At 38.3% G+C, this 18,108-nt stretch overlaps 2 protein-coding genes across 2 annotated transcripts; one reads left to right on the top strand and one right to left on the bottom strand.

The window, feature by feature from the left end:
- The first annotated feature begins 8,105 nt into the window (after positions 1-8,105).
- LOC126608003 (inorganic phosphate transporter 2-1, chloroplastic-like) lies at positions 8,106-11,442 on the top strand. The gene is made up of 3 exons (XM_050275739.1): positions 8,106-9,085; positions 9,973-10,164; positions 10,543-11,442. The coding sequence occupies exons 1-3, from the start codon at positions 8,333-8,335 to the stop codon at positions 11,365-11,367; spliced, it is 1,770 nt and encodes a 589-aa protein (XP_050131696.1). The 5' UTR covers positions 8,106-8,332; the 3' UTR covers positions 11,368-11,442.
- A 554-nt stretch (positions 11,443-11,996) lies between these two features.
- On the bottom strand, positions 11,997-13,521 carry LOC126608005 (uncharacterized). The gene has a single exon (XM_050275744.1). The coding sequence runs from the start codon at positions 13,041-13,043 to the stop codon at positions 12,387-12,389; it is 657 nt and encodes a 218-aa protein (XP_050131701.1). The 5' UTR covers positions 13,044-13,521; the 3' UTR covers positions 11,997-12,386.
- Between the last annotated feature and the right edge of the window lie 4,587 nt (positions 13,522-18,108).

The raw sequence follows: 18,108 nt of genomic DNA on the forward strand, positions 1-18,108 counted from the left end.
ATTGTACTAATTACCATACATTATTTATGAAATGGACACAATAACTAAGCATTATTTATGAAACATGACCAAGAATTAGACCCTATCTATGAAAGTGGACAAAAAAACTAGGCAGTATTTATGAAATTGGACCAATAAATACTTTATTACTATTTAGTTTCATAAATAGTGTTCAGTTTCATAAACGGTGTCTATGATGGACGCACGGGTCTCGCACGTCAGGTTTTTTCTTATATATATATATATATATATATATATATATATTAAAATTGGATCATTTTCATTTAAATTTAAGTTCTTTTATCATTTTTATTAAAATTTAAGGATTTTTCAATAAAATTTAATTATTTTTTATTAAATAAAGTTATAACATGGTTTTTGGTTAAAATATATTTAGCCCAAGCTATTTTCATGAAAGTTCCAAAAAAAAATGTTGTCAATGACAGTAGAAAAGTAAAAGAAGGGTCTACCAAGCTTCTAAAAAAATATTTTTTTAAAGCATAGTGAACAGTACCCATTTAATGAAATTTTCAAATGGTAAGTATACCCCTCATATTTGGTTATTCTTCATATTGTCAAATGTATTTGGTTATTCTTTGCATGTACTTATAAAGTATTTGGTTATTCATCATATTGTCAATTGTATTTATGGTAGAGCCTCAATTTCCTTTAATATTGTTTTGTTGCCTAAACAACATTGCGCGCGGATGAGCTGTGTCTAAGCATCAATGCGCACACTTTAAAAACGATGTGTATTGATGAGATTTCTAGTGGTGCAACTAGTCTTATAATAATTATGGGTGTTGTTATCTACACACTCTTTTTTAACTTCCATATACCTCTCTCATTTTTTTATTGTCGGATTGAATAAACTAAAGATGATCTATAACAAAAAATTTCAAGGAGTCTGTAAAAAATAAATATAAAAGCATGTGAATAAACTCCACCCATAATTATTTGCACAACATTTCAAATGGTGAGCATATCCACCTTTATCTCCTTATCCTGTACGAGAGAGAATCATGCACTTTGCTTGGATTATTCACATACATCAAACTTAAGCCACTTGCATATTAATATAGTATAAGTAGGTCCCAACTCCCATTTACAAAGTGGAGGACATAACGAACCCTAGAAACGCAATTCCTTGCAATTCCATTTTTGCATTTCATACAGTCATTCTGGTGTGGATTTAGCAATACCCTTGTGAAGAATAAATAATAAGCATTTTCCTGTTCTTTTGTGATGCTGTTTTCACCTTTTCCTTATTCCGTTAGTTACACAATTTTTATTTGCCTTTTGTGGTATACATTTGGGATCGGATATTCATATAAACACAACTAAAATATCCTGCCCTTGCAAATCTCTTTTTACCCTTGGCAAGGACCCACCTAGGACACTTGTAAATGGGATGCTGAAGCCTTCTTGTTGTCTAACCCTAACAAGTAACCATCCAACTTGGAGTTTTAAGATACCTAGTCGGGCAGGTGGCCCTCTACTACAATGGTGAAGAGGGATGAGGTCCTTGCATGATAGCTTAAGTTCGAACCACGCCAGTTGCTAATATCACTCAATTCAAAAAAAAAAAAAAAAAAAGATACCTAGTTGGTTGTCGTTTGTATCAATTTTCTAAAGTGTGTGAGTCACTTTTGTCATCTTCAAACTTGACCCATCTTCAATGGGACAATATTGAGAGTATCAATCCATTTTTTTCGATGTAGGATCGATATTCTTAATAGACACTAATATTGGGGAAGGACCGTGACTGATGAAATGATCAGTAGAGCAGATATGTTGTGGAAACTTTGTTGTGTATGATATATGTACCTAACAATTTGTTAAGTGAGCTCTCAATACATGCACGATGAATGATCATCACCTTATACAATTTTGTGCCGGCATATTGATATAGGATATAACCCATATTGGACCCTACTTACCAACTTACCATTAAAATTGATTCACATGGGTAGAATTTTTAACATACAAAAAGTTGATGGCTATTACTCTTTTAAGTTTAAGTACACTTCCAAAAAAATATTGTTCTCACTTTGTAACGAGAGAATGACACCAAACGAAAAATGGATGGAGAAGAAGTTTTTCGTGCCAATTGTGCTCTTTTATGTGGCACATTTCGATGAGGGTAAAAGTTTAGCAAAACTTAGACCAAATGTAGTAGGTATACCTTAAAAACTTGATAGAACGACATGAAAACGACTAGAAACAACACATTTGAGAGAACTTCGGATGCCAATTTAGTGCCTTTGTAGTGCATGTAGTGGTATTTGTAGTGCATTTGTAGTATTTGTAGTATTAGTTTTTCTAGTTTAAGTAGTTCATTGTTAGTCTTCGTGTAAGACACATTTAACAAGAATGAGTTAAAGTTCCTTAGTAATTTAAAATTCCTCTTCCAAACATAGCACAAGTGCTTTCATAGAAAACTTATAGTTTACATGATATTTTTTTTTTCTTTCTAATTTACTAATATTTGCCGTCGCCAAACAGTTTACAATTTCCTAGTTTGAGATCCATGACAATTTAGTTCATGTCATTCAAAAATTGCAAAACGAACATTTAGGTTACCAATCAGTACAAATAATCTAACCATCAAGCTAGCTATTAATCTTTGTTTTTGTAAGATGTAACACAATTAAACTTTTTTTTCCTTACATATGCACGTGAGTTATTGTATGCTATATGAACAACAAATAAGTGTCTTAAAACAATATGTAGTACTGTGCATGCAAAATTAAATAAATCTATCAAATTCCCACTAAAACAATGGTTACGGAGGATCACGGTGTAACAATTTGATAGTACTGACTGGGAATTAAGAAGAAGCCTTCCAAGTTTTATGGAGAAAAGGGGATAGAGCCATAAAAATAGAGAAGGGAATCCCTCTGAGGAGTGAAATCGATATATATTCTTGGACTCCTAATATGCCAGATGATGACATGGATTGGCTGCATGCACTGTGCAGGGTTTTGGCACTCTCCCAAAGATGTGAAATTGGTAAAAGTGATGGACGGGGGCTGGGACGTCGTTGATTGGAACCCAGTGGACCTTGAGCTGTAAGTCTTGAAGCTTTGGAACTTTCTTATAATTTCTGAGCTCAGTGGGGGACCTGAGGGTTCAGTGATGTGTGGATGGTCCTCCACTCCCTATTGGACTTTTGAGAATTTGATGCCTTGAAGGTTGAGAACTCTGAACTGAAAGTATTATTGAACGGATACAAAGTTCAATGGAGAAGAATATTACCAAAAAGATTCTTATTATTTTTTTAAATATCGCTAGTACAAAGAAAATTTATTGATATGATATTATCAAAAAGATTTTTTCGCCATTCTTTTAATTTATTATTTCTAGAAGCCATGTGTTTTTGTTAGGGTTGGTAGTGTTATGCTAGTTTTGTACTGCCAAGTCTAGAAAGGTTGCCTCCTCCTAATTAGATTTCTCTTCCACCAACCTATATAATGAATTATGCTTGATTAATGGTTTGCCAAATGGTTGATTAAATTTTGAGAAGTTGATGTACAAATGGACCAAGCTTCGAAGGCTCACGTTGGACTAGATAAACACACGATTGGATGCAATTGATTATATATTATATGTTACCCCAAACTAGTTTTTGTTACATGAGTAGTGGTAAATAATTGCATAATAATATTTAGAAATAAGTTAATCTATATGATGTTTTGGTATGCATTGTAAGTTCAAAAGAAAAGAAGCTTATCTATCTTGTGAGATCTAGGCCCTACATAATATAACGGTTGCGTCGATGCCTACAAAACATTAGTTTTAGATTGAATGCTCTTATGCTAGTATTATCTTCAATACAATGTAAAAGCGTTGGGAATATATGTAAGTTGAGGTCGACGAGGAATCTAGTTTCGTAAAGGAAACTACTACATTCAAACTTTGAAGTTGGAATAAGAGAGTGCAGAAAGTGTAAGATGACAATAGCATAAAGGGTCCAAAACCGTCCACAATCTAGGAAGCTCTCTACATGATTGGATTCCCGACTTTTTTGACACAAGAGACCGACCTAATTGTCCAGTATACAATATGCTTGGCATATCCTTGTATCATGTGAATGCACGTAAAAGTATGTTGTGTTGAATCACTTAGTACTGTTAACTACATTGTAGTGTTTGGGAATTGAAGAGAAAATCAAGAAGAAAGATGAACACAGGGAGTTTGAGAGAGAGAGAGTTTAGAGAGAGAAATATGATTTATATTGACTGACAAATGAATATTACATACTCTGTTTTTATAAGAAAAATCCTAACTACTTTAACCAAATACAAACAAACTTACTAACTGTATTACTAATAGTATTGCTGAGAGTTGTCCCACATTGGTGAGGGACAAAGTTTGATATGTGCTTATATGGTTTTGGGCTACTCCCCATATTGCCAATTGGTTTTATGGTGGAACCTCAATTTTATCATGGTATCAGAGCAGGTTGTCCTCGTGTGAAGCCAAATGGCCACACGTGCTCCACGTCACCCAGTTGTTGTCCACCTGTAGGCTTGAAAATCCGCCACACGTGCGGGGGCGTGTTGAGAGTTGTCCCACATTGGTGAGGGATAAAGTTTGATATGTGCTTATATGGTTTTGGGCTACTCCCCATATTGCCAATTGGTTTTATGGTGGAACCTCAATTTCATCAAGTATTACACTTGTACCCTTAATACTCCCCCTCAATCTCAACTGGGGAAAGCCAGTTTGAGATTGGAAGAACATATCTGCAATCACTGAATGTTCATTCATTGAAAACCAGCAATGCCCAGATTCAGAAACGAGTGGCTGAAATACTTGGTCAGAACAATCTCTTAAACCCACAAGAGGATTGCAATGGCAACTTGTATAACCGCTGGAAGTGGCAGACTCCACTGTAGGGTGAGAGACATCAAGGGACAAGGTTGTAGAAGGACTTCTTGGATTGCCAGTGTTGCATTTAGTGAATGCATACATAAAGACTTTTCATGGTCGCAAGTGGTATCAAAGTTCTTGCAGATCCAAAGATGTAACTTTTCCCCGTCTCCAATTAACGAGAACTCAAAGACCTTAAGAACAATCACTTCATCGAGCTTGAAAGATGACTCTGTTATGCCCTTGAAGTGGCAAAACATGGATCTGTAGCCATGATTACCAAGGCTGAACCTCATGAGAGCAGTACAAACTACGCTCAAGGTGGTGTTAGTGTTTTGCTTTTGCTCCTCATGTTCTTCTCAACTACGATCCCACAAACATGAACCTAAAACCATACTTAAACTGACAGGTATCCATACTCAAACATGCTACTTGTACAGATGCTACTTGCTCACTAAACTGACAGGTATTGAGAACTTAAATCCATACTCAAGAACGGTGCAATTTCATCCCATTATCATCACACATCACTTTTGCAAAATATCAAAACCTGCTCCATAGTAGTAGAGAGCTATGATGTAAAATATTGCTTTACAATCCATAAACCCAGGGAGCAGTTATTCAACTTGATTAGCTAAAGCCATGGTATCCCCTGCTACATACAGAGCAAAAGAAAGATGGTCCAAGATTTATGGATCCCACTGAATTCGTCAAAGAACAGCCTCATCAGAAATGCTTCAAATTTCAACTAACAATGTCCACAGGAATTGAACTAATCTTCACAAAAATTCACAGCAATGGCTTCGTGCCCTCAAATTTCAACAACTCTTCAAAGAAATTTACAGAAATGGCTTCGTGCCCACAAATTTCAAGCTACTTTACAAAGAATGGCTTCGTGCCCACAATCTTTAGCTACTAATGGCTTCATGCCCTCAAATTTGAACAACTCTTCAAAGAAATTCACAGAAATGGCTTCGTGCCCAAAATCTTTAGCTACTAATGGCTTCGTGCCCAACAACTATTTATCTAGCTAAATCAAACAATAGACTACCAAAGAGAAAAATTTCAAGAAAGAACCTAGAAACAAAGATTCCATTTGGCTTAAGTGTTCAAGAATTGATCACAGCAGATGCAGAAAGGGAAAAATTCAGAACTTTTCACCTGAGATCGAGATTTCCAAAACACACTGCAACACCTTCTGAAAATACCACCACCAGAAAACCAAAAAGCACTTCCGATCAGCACCACCCAAGAACCCAATTTCGACCTCGAAACTTCATAAAAAACACGACCCAGTAACTTCAAACCAGAATAATCAACCCAACAATCGTAACAATCGCGATCCCAACAATCGCAGGAAAATCAACCCAAGAACAATCGCGGAAGCACCGAAAATCTAATGAAAATTTGGAAAGAAACTAAGCTAGAAATAGATGAAAAATAATGGGAAATGGAACCACCAGAATCAAAGGCGTGAGCCTGGTGGCTTTGATACCATGTTAACTACATTATAGTGTTTGGGAATTGAAGAGAAAATTAAGAAGAAAGATGAAGAGAAGAAAGATGAACACAGGAGTTTGAGAAAGAGAGAGTTTAGAGAGAGAAATAGAATTTATATTAACTGACAAATGAATATTACACACTCTGTTTTTATAAGAGAAATCCTAACTACTTTAACCAAATACAAACAAACTTAAACAAACTTACTAACTGTATTACTAATAGTATTACACTTGTAGCCTTAATAAGTACTACCGCTTAAGAGTATTTTTTTTCACTATTAATTTAAATGGAAAATTTTGATATTAGACTCTCGTAGACAGCGAGTAAGATGCTAGAACTTTCAGCTCACTTCTTGTATGGCTTGGCCAAAAATTCCTACCTTTAATGAAAAGATATCCTGACATTTTTTTTTTTTTTAAAAACTAAATATCCTGACATTTAGGACAGAACAAAAGGAAAGGAAATTATGGAATAATTGAAGCCGATGGGCTGGCGCTGTCAGTAGTTTGAGGCCCAACTAAAGCCTAGGACAGAAAAAATGGGCTTTCCTCCTGTGGTTGATACAGATTTATTTAATTTGCTCCCCGACCCAGTTATCGTTTGTTCACATGAGCTCTTGTGTGGGCTCGGCCCCGACAGATTTATGGGCAGAGATGAGAGAGACTAGGATTTTGGTGTTAGATCCATGAGGTAAAATGGTATATATATCAATATATGGGTAGTTAATGTATCTGGTTCGGTTTTTGAATGGCAAAATTGAGATCCGAATTGGTTCGGTTAAATTGAACTCTTTCGACTTGATTCATTATGATGGTCAGTAGAGGTGAGAAATCAACCTGTTAGATAGTTTATGGATAACTATTAAGATCCGTTGCTTTTGATTTCAACATAATATGTTGGTGAGATTGCTAATGGTGATGATGGTGCAATGGGAAATTAACTAAATGGTCTTAATGGTTAACCATTAACAATCCAATGAGTTGTTTTGCCACGCAACCCCTACCTTAGGGTTTGAGACTACTATGTTTTAAAAGCCATCATTGGTGCCTAGGAGATTGTATTGGACAACTTACTATATCCGATGTACATTAAAGGAAGAACTTAAGACAAACTTTTAAATTTTGTCCACGTTGAAGGTAAAAGATGAATTAGTTCATGAGAGAAACTTTATCTCTTCAAATCTTATTAAAATGGATGGAACCTAGTGGCCACATATGTGCCTCCTCCTTTTAGCTTCAACTTGAACAAAATTTAAAAGTTGACATTCATTTATTTGCTCATCATATATGAAATCTAATGAATTATCCAATTCAATCATTCTAAAACAAACGTGGCCATAGTGTATATTAGCGGCATTCAGTTAGGAAAAATAGTATATCAATAACTACTTAAGTGAATAGTAACTCGACCTTTCCTCATTCCAAAGTATACAAAATTGTGTAGCTAATCAAGTTCCCCATCACTTTGTCTCATTACGTTATATAGAAGAGAGCAACTTATACATGTCAATGTTTTATTAAAATAAAAAGTTATGATAACGGTCAACTCGTTTTATATAAATCATTTTCTCTGGAAGAAAAATCATCATTCTGTTAGATATGGTGCTTGGTATATTCTCTGTTTTGGCCAGTGGAATATATGAATGAAAGGTGGGAAGTCTCTCTAGAACTACCACCACCACGCGTATCAACCGAACCAAAGGAAGCAGCCAAATCCACTCCCACATCCCTTTCTTTCCACCAAGAAAATTTAAAAAAGAAAATAATTATTATATCCAATTAAAAAAATGCACACTCCTCAGTTGCATACTGTTCCTCTCCCTCACCAAATTCCATGGATGCCAAGAATCCACCTGAATAATTCCCTCTGGATTTTCCACCCTTTCTCTTCCTCCTCCTCCTCCTCCTCCTCCTCCTCGCCCTCTCAGCCGCCGCCACCTCTCTTCACCTAAGACATGACTCCTTCCTACTGCTTATCTTCTGCAAGAACCACCTCCACACCAAAATCATTCCTCCACAATTCCCACCTCTACCTCCCAAAGCACCGCTCCATTTTCCTCCCAACAGAACCCCACTTTCCCAAGAAAGTCACAAACTTTCTCAGCTCCCAAACACCATTACCCAAGTCTTTTCTCCCCACTTTGAGGCTCAACACCTCCAAACTCACACACCCTTTTGCCAGTTTATCCTCTTTCGCCGATGCCGAAGGTGAAAACGAAGAACAAAACCAAGATGTCAAAGCCGCACAACATCACGAAATAGCAGAAACAGGGGAACGAACCAAGTCGCCGGGAATGGCCCAGGCCTTCCACATATCTTCCAGCACCGCCTCCGCCATTTCCATCTGCATAGCGTTTGCGGCTCTGAGCCTTCCGTTTTTCATGAAGTCTCTGGGGCAAGGCCTGGCCGTTAAGACCAAGATGCTGTCTTATGTTACTCTGCTTTTCGGGTTTTACATGGCGTGGAACATCGGAGCCAACGACGTGGCCAATGCCATGGGGACTTCGGTGGGCTCGGGAGCGCTGTCGCTGCGGCAGGCAGTGCTGACGGCGGCGGTTTTGGAATTCTCAGGGGCGTTTCTAATGGGGACTCACGTGACGAGCACAATGCAAAAGGGGATCCTTGTTGCTAATGTGTTTCAGGGGAAGGATACTCTGCTTTTTGCTGGGTTGCTAGCTTCTCTTGCTGCTGCTGGTACTTGGTTGCAGGTGTACTTCTGTTCTTCCTTTGTTTTCGTTTTATAGATTAATTCCATATATCCTAATTGATTGCGTGACATTTTATTGGAATTTCAATTCAGCATCCAAAAGTGCATGGTAATGCAAATTAAGGCTAATGCCTCTATATGACAGTTCGTATTGCCTCAAGTTTCAATTTAGTTTGAACCTCGCTATACTTTTAATTCGTGTCAATTTACCCCCGACGTTAGTTTGAATTACTGCAAATGTATAAGTTTACGATTCTTCTGAATTTGTTTGTCACAACTCGATTATCATAATTTCAAATAATTATTAATTCACTAAGTAAAAACATTTTGTGGACGTATATGCCCCAAAAATTTACTCACATGCATTGCATCATTGCATGAGAAGAAACTCAATATTTGAAATAAAATAAATAGAACCACATAGTCGACTGATCTGTTGTGCTATTCTAACAAAATTGATAGTTAAGGGAACATCGGCGTAAAAATTTAGAGGGCTCAAAAAATTGGAAGTTCAAAGGGTAAAGTGAACGAGGTCTACAACTTAAGGGAGTTGCTAAATTTTCCCTAATAGAGTATTAGTACTTTTGAAGTTAGCATCATAGCATGTTGTTGTCTTCATTGTTTTCAAAATTCCTCCTTTTGGTTTCCCAACTTATGGGATTAAATTACTAAAAATTCCCATGCGACAAAAGGGGAGATAGTAACAAGAAGCTTTTGCGGACTTGGTACAAATCTTATAGCCTCTGGGGAGACATGAAATTCAAATAATTAGTATTCATAAGTTTATAAGTTGATATGAAATGATTTATTATTCGTTTCATAAGGTTTTATGTGGTACATTGCCATGTTCTTTCTTCCATCCATGAGTAATTGTTTTCTGCTAGTCAGGTTGCATCATATTATGGCTGGCCGGTCTCGACAACGCACTGTATAGTTGGATCCATGGTCGGATTCGGGCTTGTCTATGGCGGTCCAGATGCTGTCTTCTGGAGTTCGTTGGCGAGGGTGACTTCGTCGTGGGTGATCTCTCCGTTCATGGGAGCACTGGTGTCTTTTCTTGTGTACAAATGCATTCGTAGGGTATGTTCTACTTCCTTGGAGATGCAACTGTCAAATGATCCTCTGCCTTTTATCATATATGGGTATGCCGTTGGCTTATGAATTCTGATACCATATCAGAAATTGAGCTCACCAATATGTGTTGCACTTGTAACCTTTAATCCATCTTATTGTAGTCCGACTCTGTGCAGGACGTCTTGTTTTATGAAGGACACAATGCAATGAGAAATCGTCACTTCTACTCAGTTTTCTTCAACTTGATCTCGTCTATTGACATGATTGATTGTTTTAGGGCTTAGAATCGTCACTTAGAGCTTATAACCTGGTTTTATGTTTGAATTTGGATACACTTCTTAGTTCTTACTTCTTACCACCCTTCTTCTTCTCTATTCCGTTCAGTATGTGTACAGCGCTCCAAATCCTGGACAAGCCGCAGCTGCAGCAGCACCAATTGCTGTACTAGTCGGCGTAACCGGAATCTCATTCGCAGTCTTTCCTCTCGGGAAAAGCTTGCCTTTGGCTCTGGCCAAGGCTCTAGCCTGTGGAGTTGCAGGTGCAGTCCTCGTGTACAGAATTATCCACAGGCAGCTAGGTCATCTCCTCGTCAAGGCCATGTCATCGGAAGCAGAGCAAACGGAGGGTACCATCCAGCAAAAAAACATCGGATTTCTCACTGATATTTCAGGTCCAACCGGTACACAGTTGGAAATAGTATATGGGGTTTTCGGATACATGCAAGTCCTCTCAGCATGCTTCATGTCATTTGCTCACGGCGGGAATGATGTCTCCAACGCAATAGGCCCTTTGGCTGGTGCATTATCTATTCTTCATGGCGGCACTGGTGGAGCGGAGATTGTTATTCCAACTGATGTTCTAGCATGGGGAGGGTTTGGAATTGTAGCAGGTATCACAATGTGGGGGTATAGGGTGATAGCAACCATTGGGAAGAAGATTACAGAACTGACACCTACAAGAGGATTTGCGGCTGAGTTTGCAGGAGCCTCGGTGGTTCTGTTTGCATCAAAGCTGGGACTGCCCATCTCCGCCACACATACTCTGGTGGGTGCAGTCATGGGGGTGGGATTTGCAAGGGGGCTCAATAGTGTTAGAGCAGAAACTGTGAGGGAAATTGTGACTTCTTGGGTTGTGACAATTCCTGCTGGTGCTTTCTTTTCGGTTTTATACACATGGATCTTTACCAAGCTTTTATCTTATATTTTGTGAGACTACATTTGAAGATTGAAGTGATGAAACCTGATGTAAGTTATTAATTAAGAAAACAATCACTTTTTTTCTGAATTTGATTTGTCGAACTAATGTTCTCAAAAGCCTTATTCTACTCGAATTTCCTTCATTGGGCATTTCTTTGGAGAACTGCTAAATAAATGTATGTTATTTTGTGGCAGAATCCACCTATACTAAAGCTCTTATGACAGAAGTGATCTTCTATTTCCAGGGAAAAATCAGTCTTTCGGCAAATCTGACAGTGGAAAGTTGTTCAAAGAAACTGCTATAATTATCGTACATGAGCAAGGTATAAAATATCGATGATATTAGAAATATCGATGATATTAGAAATATCGGTAGTTCAAAAACACGAAAATTTCGATGGAAATATCGGGATATTATCGATATCCATAAAAATTGAATAAAAACCACGGAAATTATAAGAAAAACTTGGAAATTTTTATTGAAACTTTGTAGGATGTTTATTTAGTCAATTATCTATTAGTTTATCACAAAAAATTGGAAGGAAATGCAGTGCATGATGGACTTAACTTATTTAAGTTGATTATATAGCGAGCTGGCAAACATTGTAAGTGTCGAAAATATGTAGTAATTAATGAAAGAAGTTTAAACACACCATAATCATTTATATATAATGAATTAATATAATATTTTACACTTCATACATTACATGGTAAGATATATGAGTAACTTAGTACCACATAGAGTTCCTATCAAGGTCTAAAATATCGATGATATCGGAAATATCAGTAGTCCAAAAACACGAAAATTTCGATGAAAATATCGGGATAATATCGATATTTTATAGCTTGTACACGAGTGATCCGATCTAGAAAATAGAATAAATTGCTGGAAAAACGGTACATTACTTATTACGGTGTATAAATTTTTCAATACATCTCTCTCAGAATTTTAATGGAACTGACGACATACTTGGCAGTAGCAATACAATCACGTACCAGAATCCGAACACCAGGTTAACAGCATACAGAAAGTCACGGAGAAAGCTCTTGCACAGAAGTGAGACTTGGCTCCCAATTTATTCCTCTACATGAGCTTGTCCTCGGGAGTGGGGGAACGAAAGGCTTCTTTCCTCTGAAATTTTTTCTCCGTTTGCATTTTGACCATCTTTCTTTGGAGCCATAATATTCTTTAGCGGAGCAAACAGAATCATCTGTGTCGGAACGTCCTGAATCCACGGTGATCTTCGCATCCGGAGCCTCCTCTTTGCGTTCAGCAGCTTCTTCGGCCATCAATTTCTTTTGGTGTTTTTTCTTAATTTTGTGTGCTGTCGTAGATGGTATCATATAATACTTCTGACCAACCAACAGACTCTCCTCTGGCCTTAAAAGGGCCTCCTGCGGATTTTTGAACACTTCTGGGCGGGCGACACACATACCAGGATACTTTTCCATCAACTGAGATGCAGGAACTACATTCTGGTACAGCTCCTCTCGACCGCCTGCATGAACTATCCTCAGAAGAAATACATCCTTCGAGCACCATCTCAAGTCTAATGATATGGAAGCAGCATCTACTTCCTTAACTTCGGATCTGTCATCCACGAAAGGTGCTGTCAACTGCTTGTTTCGTTTAGATCGACTATCAGGATTCCGAGCTAGGCCTAACAACTGGATGCACGGCTTCAGCATAGCCTCAGTTAGCAGTAGCCTGATCGAAACCCTTCAGCATACTCCATTGGTGGGAAGTGTGAGCATTCTATTGCCTTGATATTATTGAGCATTGACCACACCGCATAGTTCCTGGTTTTTCGTGGCTGGCTTTCCTTCAGATAGTATTCTCTTCCACAGGGAGCTGTGATGAAACCAAGGCTCTCATAGTTGCAAACATCAGGAAGGAACAATTTCGTTGTCACTGTCGGATGTGAAAACCAAAGAGGATGCTAATGAATATAATAAACCACCAAATAGGACTCAAATTTTGTTTACTAGTTTGAACTCGTGCCGACATATCCTTGTGCTGGTATCATATTCCCATAGGCCTGAAGAAACCTGCCTTCCCAACTTCTTCAGTCTTCCGCTGATCCAGTTGTTATGGAGAACCAAACAACCCCGCTTCGCACAGGCAGCTCTCACGTTTTTCCTCTGCCACAGAAAAGTACCACAGAGAGATTTTTAAGGCGATAGATAAATTGTCGTACTGATGGGGATCAATTGCATCAATTTTGTTTTTCTCCTCCACTCTACGTTTGTACCAAGTGTTTATATAGCATTAGAAAAGAAGAGTGATCATGTACACAGGATATCCGCAAGAAAAGCACCTGTCGTGTTGAATTCATCAGATTGAACGACAAGAATAGCAGGGCCAAAAGAGTAGAGCAATGGCAGCGGATTTCCAAACCAATATACATCCACATTGCTAAGAAGCACGTTGTAACCCAGCGTCAGTATCTTCAAAACCATTAGGGACTTCACTTTTGTTGATGTTGTGCTAGGATAGCACCAAACCCGTTGGAACCAACTCAAGCTAACCCACAGGAAATTTATCAAATGAAAATGCAAGAACAAAACATAAAAGAACACCAAGATTTTAATGAGGTTCCTCAACAGTCAGTGTAACTGGAGTACGTCCTCGGAGCAGTAGGAGCTAACCCAATAATCCACTATCAACCAAATGGGAGTTTACAAAGTGTTGGCAATCTCACAACCCAAATAACCCAATACACCCAATAACTCTCACACTCTAAAGAAACAAATAGAGAAAGAAATATAGTGATTAATTTCTTCTCTATACAAAGCTCAAAGCTATTACAACAATATCACTTTGATGGAGTGAGAACTATCCAATGAAAGGAACAACAACTCCTTCTCTCAAAATGGTACTGCAGCAGTACCTTCTTTCTCTCCCTCTCTTCTCTTCGGCTCACCAATTTTTCTGCTTTCTTAAAAAACAAAAGGGCAGCAACTCCCTCATCATAACATAGCCTTCATTCAAGTCACCCCGTGACTTCCCATGGACCAAGAAAACTTTAGACAAATATCCCTTTTCTTTTCCCCAAAATAAGGAAGAGACATAATTATTTTGTCTACCTTTTTCTTTATAATTTTTTATAGTCAAAAGTTGGCCACTTGGCCACATACTCCAACAATCTCCACCTTGGCCAAGTTCCGAAAAACGCCATGATAAGCCAACCAACACAATTAACACACAACATCACTCCCAAACACTAGCAAGAGAACAACTCATGCCGAGCCAAATGCTCCAAAACTCCTACTGCTCAACGCCTTCTTTATATAGGCAAAATGTGAACCAAGTTCAAACAGTGAACAAACTTGGCTACACCAACAACCTTAGTCAACATATCAGCGGGGTTGTCTTTAGTTGGAATCTTCTGGAGAATGATTTCCCCTTCACCAACAATTTCACGAACAAAGTGATAACGCACATCTATGTGTTTGGTCCTCGCATGATGAACCTGATACTTAGCCAAATAAATGGCACTCTGACTATCACAATGTACCTCCACCTGCTTCTGATCAACCCCCAAATCTCTAATAAGCCCATGTATCCAAATGGCCTCCTTTATAGCTTCAGCAACTGCCATATATTCAGCCTCTGTAGTAGACAATGCAACAGACGACTGCAAAATGGACCTCCAACAAACTGGCCCTTTAGCCATAGTAAACACATAGCCTGTAGTAGACTTCCTTCCATCCAGATCACCTGCATAATCTGAATCAACATAACCAACTGCAAAATGACCAATATCAGGGTCATCTCTCTCAAAGCATAAACCAACATCTCGAGTACCATGAAGATACCTCAATATCCACTTAGCTGCTTGCCAATGCTCTTTACCTGGATTATGCATATATCGACTCACCATGCCAACTGCATGAGCAATATCCGGTCTAGAGCATACCATTGCATACATCAAACTACCAACCAAATTTGCATATGGTATATTTTTCATTTGCAGCTTCTCTTTATCAGTTTTAGGACATTGTAGAGAACTCAATTTAAAATGAGGAGCCAAAGGGGTACTAACCAGTTTGGTTGAATCATGAACTCCAAACTTTCGAATCAACTTCTCAAGGTATTGTCTTTGATTCAAACTGACCAAACCCTTCTCTCTATCTCTAGTGATCTCCATGCCAAGGATCTTCTTTGCTTCACCAAGATCCTTCATCTCAAACTCATTCTTCATTTGTTTCTTCAATTTCTCAATCTCTTCAACATTCTTTGAGGCAATCAACATATCATCAACATATATCAACAAGTAAATGAAAGATCCATCTTGCAACTTCTTGAAGTACACACAATGATCATATTGACTTCTAGAATAATTTTGGCCTCTCATAAATTTATCAAACCTCAAATACCATTGCCTTGGAGATTGCTTCAAGCCATAAAGCGATTTCTTCAATTTGCAAAACAAATTTTCCTTCCCTTTCACTATATACCCATCCGGTTGACACATATAGATCTCTTCATTCAAATCACCATGTAGGAAAGCCGTCTTCACATCGAGTTGCACAAGCTCAAGATCATATTGTGCAACAAGAGCTAACATAATACGAATTGAGGAGTGCTTCACAACCGGAGAAAATATTTCATTGTAGTCAATGCCCTCCTTTTGTGCATACCATTTAGCAACTAATCTTGCTTTGAATCTCACATTGCTTTTCTCATCAGCATCTTCTTTCTTGGCATACACCCATTTGCAACCGATAGCTTTCTTGCCCTTAGGCAATTTAGCTAACTCCCAAGTCTTGTTCTTCAAGAGAGAATTCATCTTATCACCCATGGCATTGCACCACCTCTTCTTCTCCTCACTCTCAATGGCTTCCTCGAAATTAGATGGAATCTCATCAGTGATAATAGGAAGAGCAAAAGAAACATAGTCACTATACCGAGCTGGCTTGGTAATTTGTCTCTTTCCTCTATTCTTGACAATAGACTCTTGAGGTGAAACTTCCTCTTCAACTTGAATAGAATCTTCAAGTTCAACTTCTTCAACATCCTCATGGTTTCCAACTTCTTCACTTGTAGTGGCTTCGACATCAGCGGAAATAGGATTTGAAGTACCAGCGGCAACTTTCTCAAGCTCCACCTGTTGGACATCTTTCACATTCTTCTCAGAGACTTTGTACATACTTTCTTCATCAAATGTCACATTTCTGCTGATTACAAGTTTTTTCATCTCTGGGCACCACAACCTGTAACCTTTGACACCACTACTAAAACCAAGAAAGATAGCCTTTTTGGCTCTAGGATCAAGTTTATTTTCAGTCACATGAAAATAAGCAGGTGAACCAAAAATACGGATATAGTCATAGTCAGAAGAAGGTTTTCCAGTCCATACCTTCATTGGTGTTTTACCCTGAATAGCAGCTGAGGGTAACCGGTTGATGATGTGACATGCATAATTAACTGCATCTGCCCAAAATGACTTGCTTGAACCCGATTGAGACAACATACATCTAACCTTCTCAAGCAAGGTTCGATTCAATCTTTCTGCAACTCCATTTTGTTGTGGAGTTCCCCGAACACTGAAATGTCTCACAATTCCTTCTTCTTTGCAAACTTTAAAGAAAGGATCGGATGTGTATTCACCACCATTATCCGATCTCAAAATCTTAATCTTTCTCCCAGTCTGGTTCTCAACCATTTTCTTCCAACCCAAGAAAATGCTTAACACCTCACTCTTGTGCTTCATAGTGTAGACCCAAGACCTTCTTGAATAATCATCAACAAAGGTCACGAACCAATGTCTACCACTCAAAGAGGGAGTCTTTGTAGGACCCCAAACATCCGAATGCACATAATCAAGAATGCCCTTCGTCTGATGTACAGCAGTACCAAACTTCACTCTAGTTTGCTTCCCCAAGACACAATGCTCGCAGAAATCAAGCTTACAAGTCGTGGCACCTTTTAGAAGACCTTGTTTCACAAGCCCTTGTAGAGCTTTCTCACCGGCATGGCCTAATCTCATATGCCACAATCTAGTAGTATCTGAATCAGATGTGCCCATATTTTCAGAGACTACAGATGCTTCACCTGTCACAGTGCTTCCCTGCAATAAATACAAATGGCCACATCTATGAGCTTTCATCACAACAAGTGCACCATAAGTAACTTTCAATGTCTGTCCATCTGAATGAAACCTGAAACCCTTGGATTCCAAAGTACCCAAAGAAATAAGATTTTTCTTCAAATTCGGTACATACCGAACACCTGTCAACTCTTTAACCATGCCATCATGCAACTTCAAACGAACTGTACCAATCCCTTTTGTTGTGCAAGGATTGTCATCTCCCATGAACACAACGCCACCATCAAACTCTTTCAAGCTTGAAAACCAATCCTTGTGAGGAGTCATATGATGAGTACAACCCGTATCCAACACCCACTTAGTAGCACAATCAAATGATGAGGAAGTGGTTAAAGCAAAATCAGAAAAATCTGTTTCAACCTCAGCAACATTAGCTTCAGAACTTTCTTTGCTTTTGGTCTTCAATTTAGGACAATCTTTCTTCCAATGGCCCTTATTACGACAAAAGGCACATTCATCCCTTTCCAAAGGTTTTCTACCTTTAGAGTTTCCTCTAGGTCGAGACTGTGATTTTTTCCTACTAGAAGATGATCTCATCTCCGATGATCTACCTCTAACAAATAAAGCTTCAGAGGTACTATCATGATTTTTATCTCTATGCCTCATTTCATAATTCATCAAGGCATTTGACACATCTTCAA

This window comes from Malus sylvestris, chromosome 16 (assembly GCF_916048215.2).
Source record: "Malus sylvestris chromosome 16, drMalSylv7.2, whole genome shotgun sequence".
Lineage (NCBI taxonomy): Eukaryota > Viridiplantae > Streptophyta > Magnoliopsida > Rosales > Rosaceae > Malus > Malus sylvestris.

Coding starts and splice junctions, on each gene's coding strand:
- LOC126608003 (XM_050275739.1), top strand. CDS start 8,333: ATGACTCCTTCCTACTGCTTATCTTCTGCAAGAACCACCTCCACACCA. Junction 9,086..9,972: donor CTGCTGGTACTTGGTTGCAG/GTGTACTTCTGT, acceptor TCTGCTAGTCAG/GTTGCATCATATTATGGCTG. Junction 10,165..10,542: donor TGTACAAATGCATTCGTAGG/GTATGTTCTACT, acceptor TATTCCGTTCAG/TATGTGTACAGCGCTCCAAA.
- LOC126608005 (XM_050275744.1), bottom strand. CDS start 13,043: ATGCTGAAGCCGTGCATCCAGTTGTTAGGCCTAGCTCGGAATCCTGAT.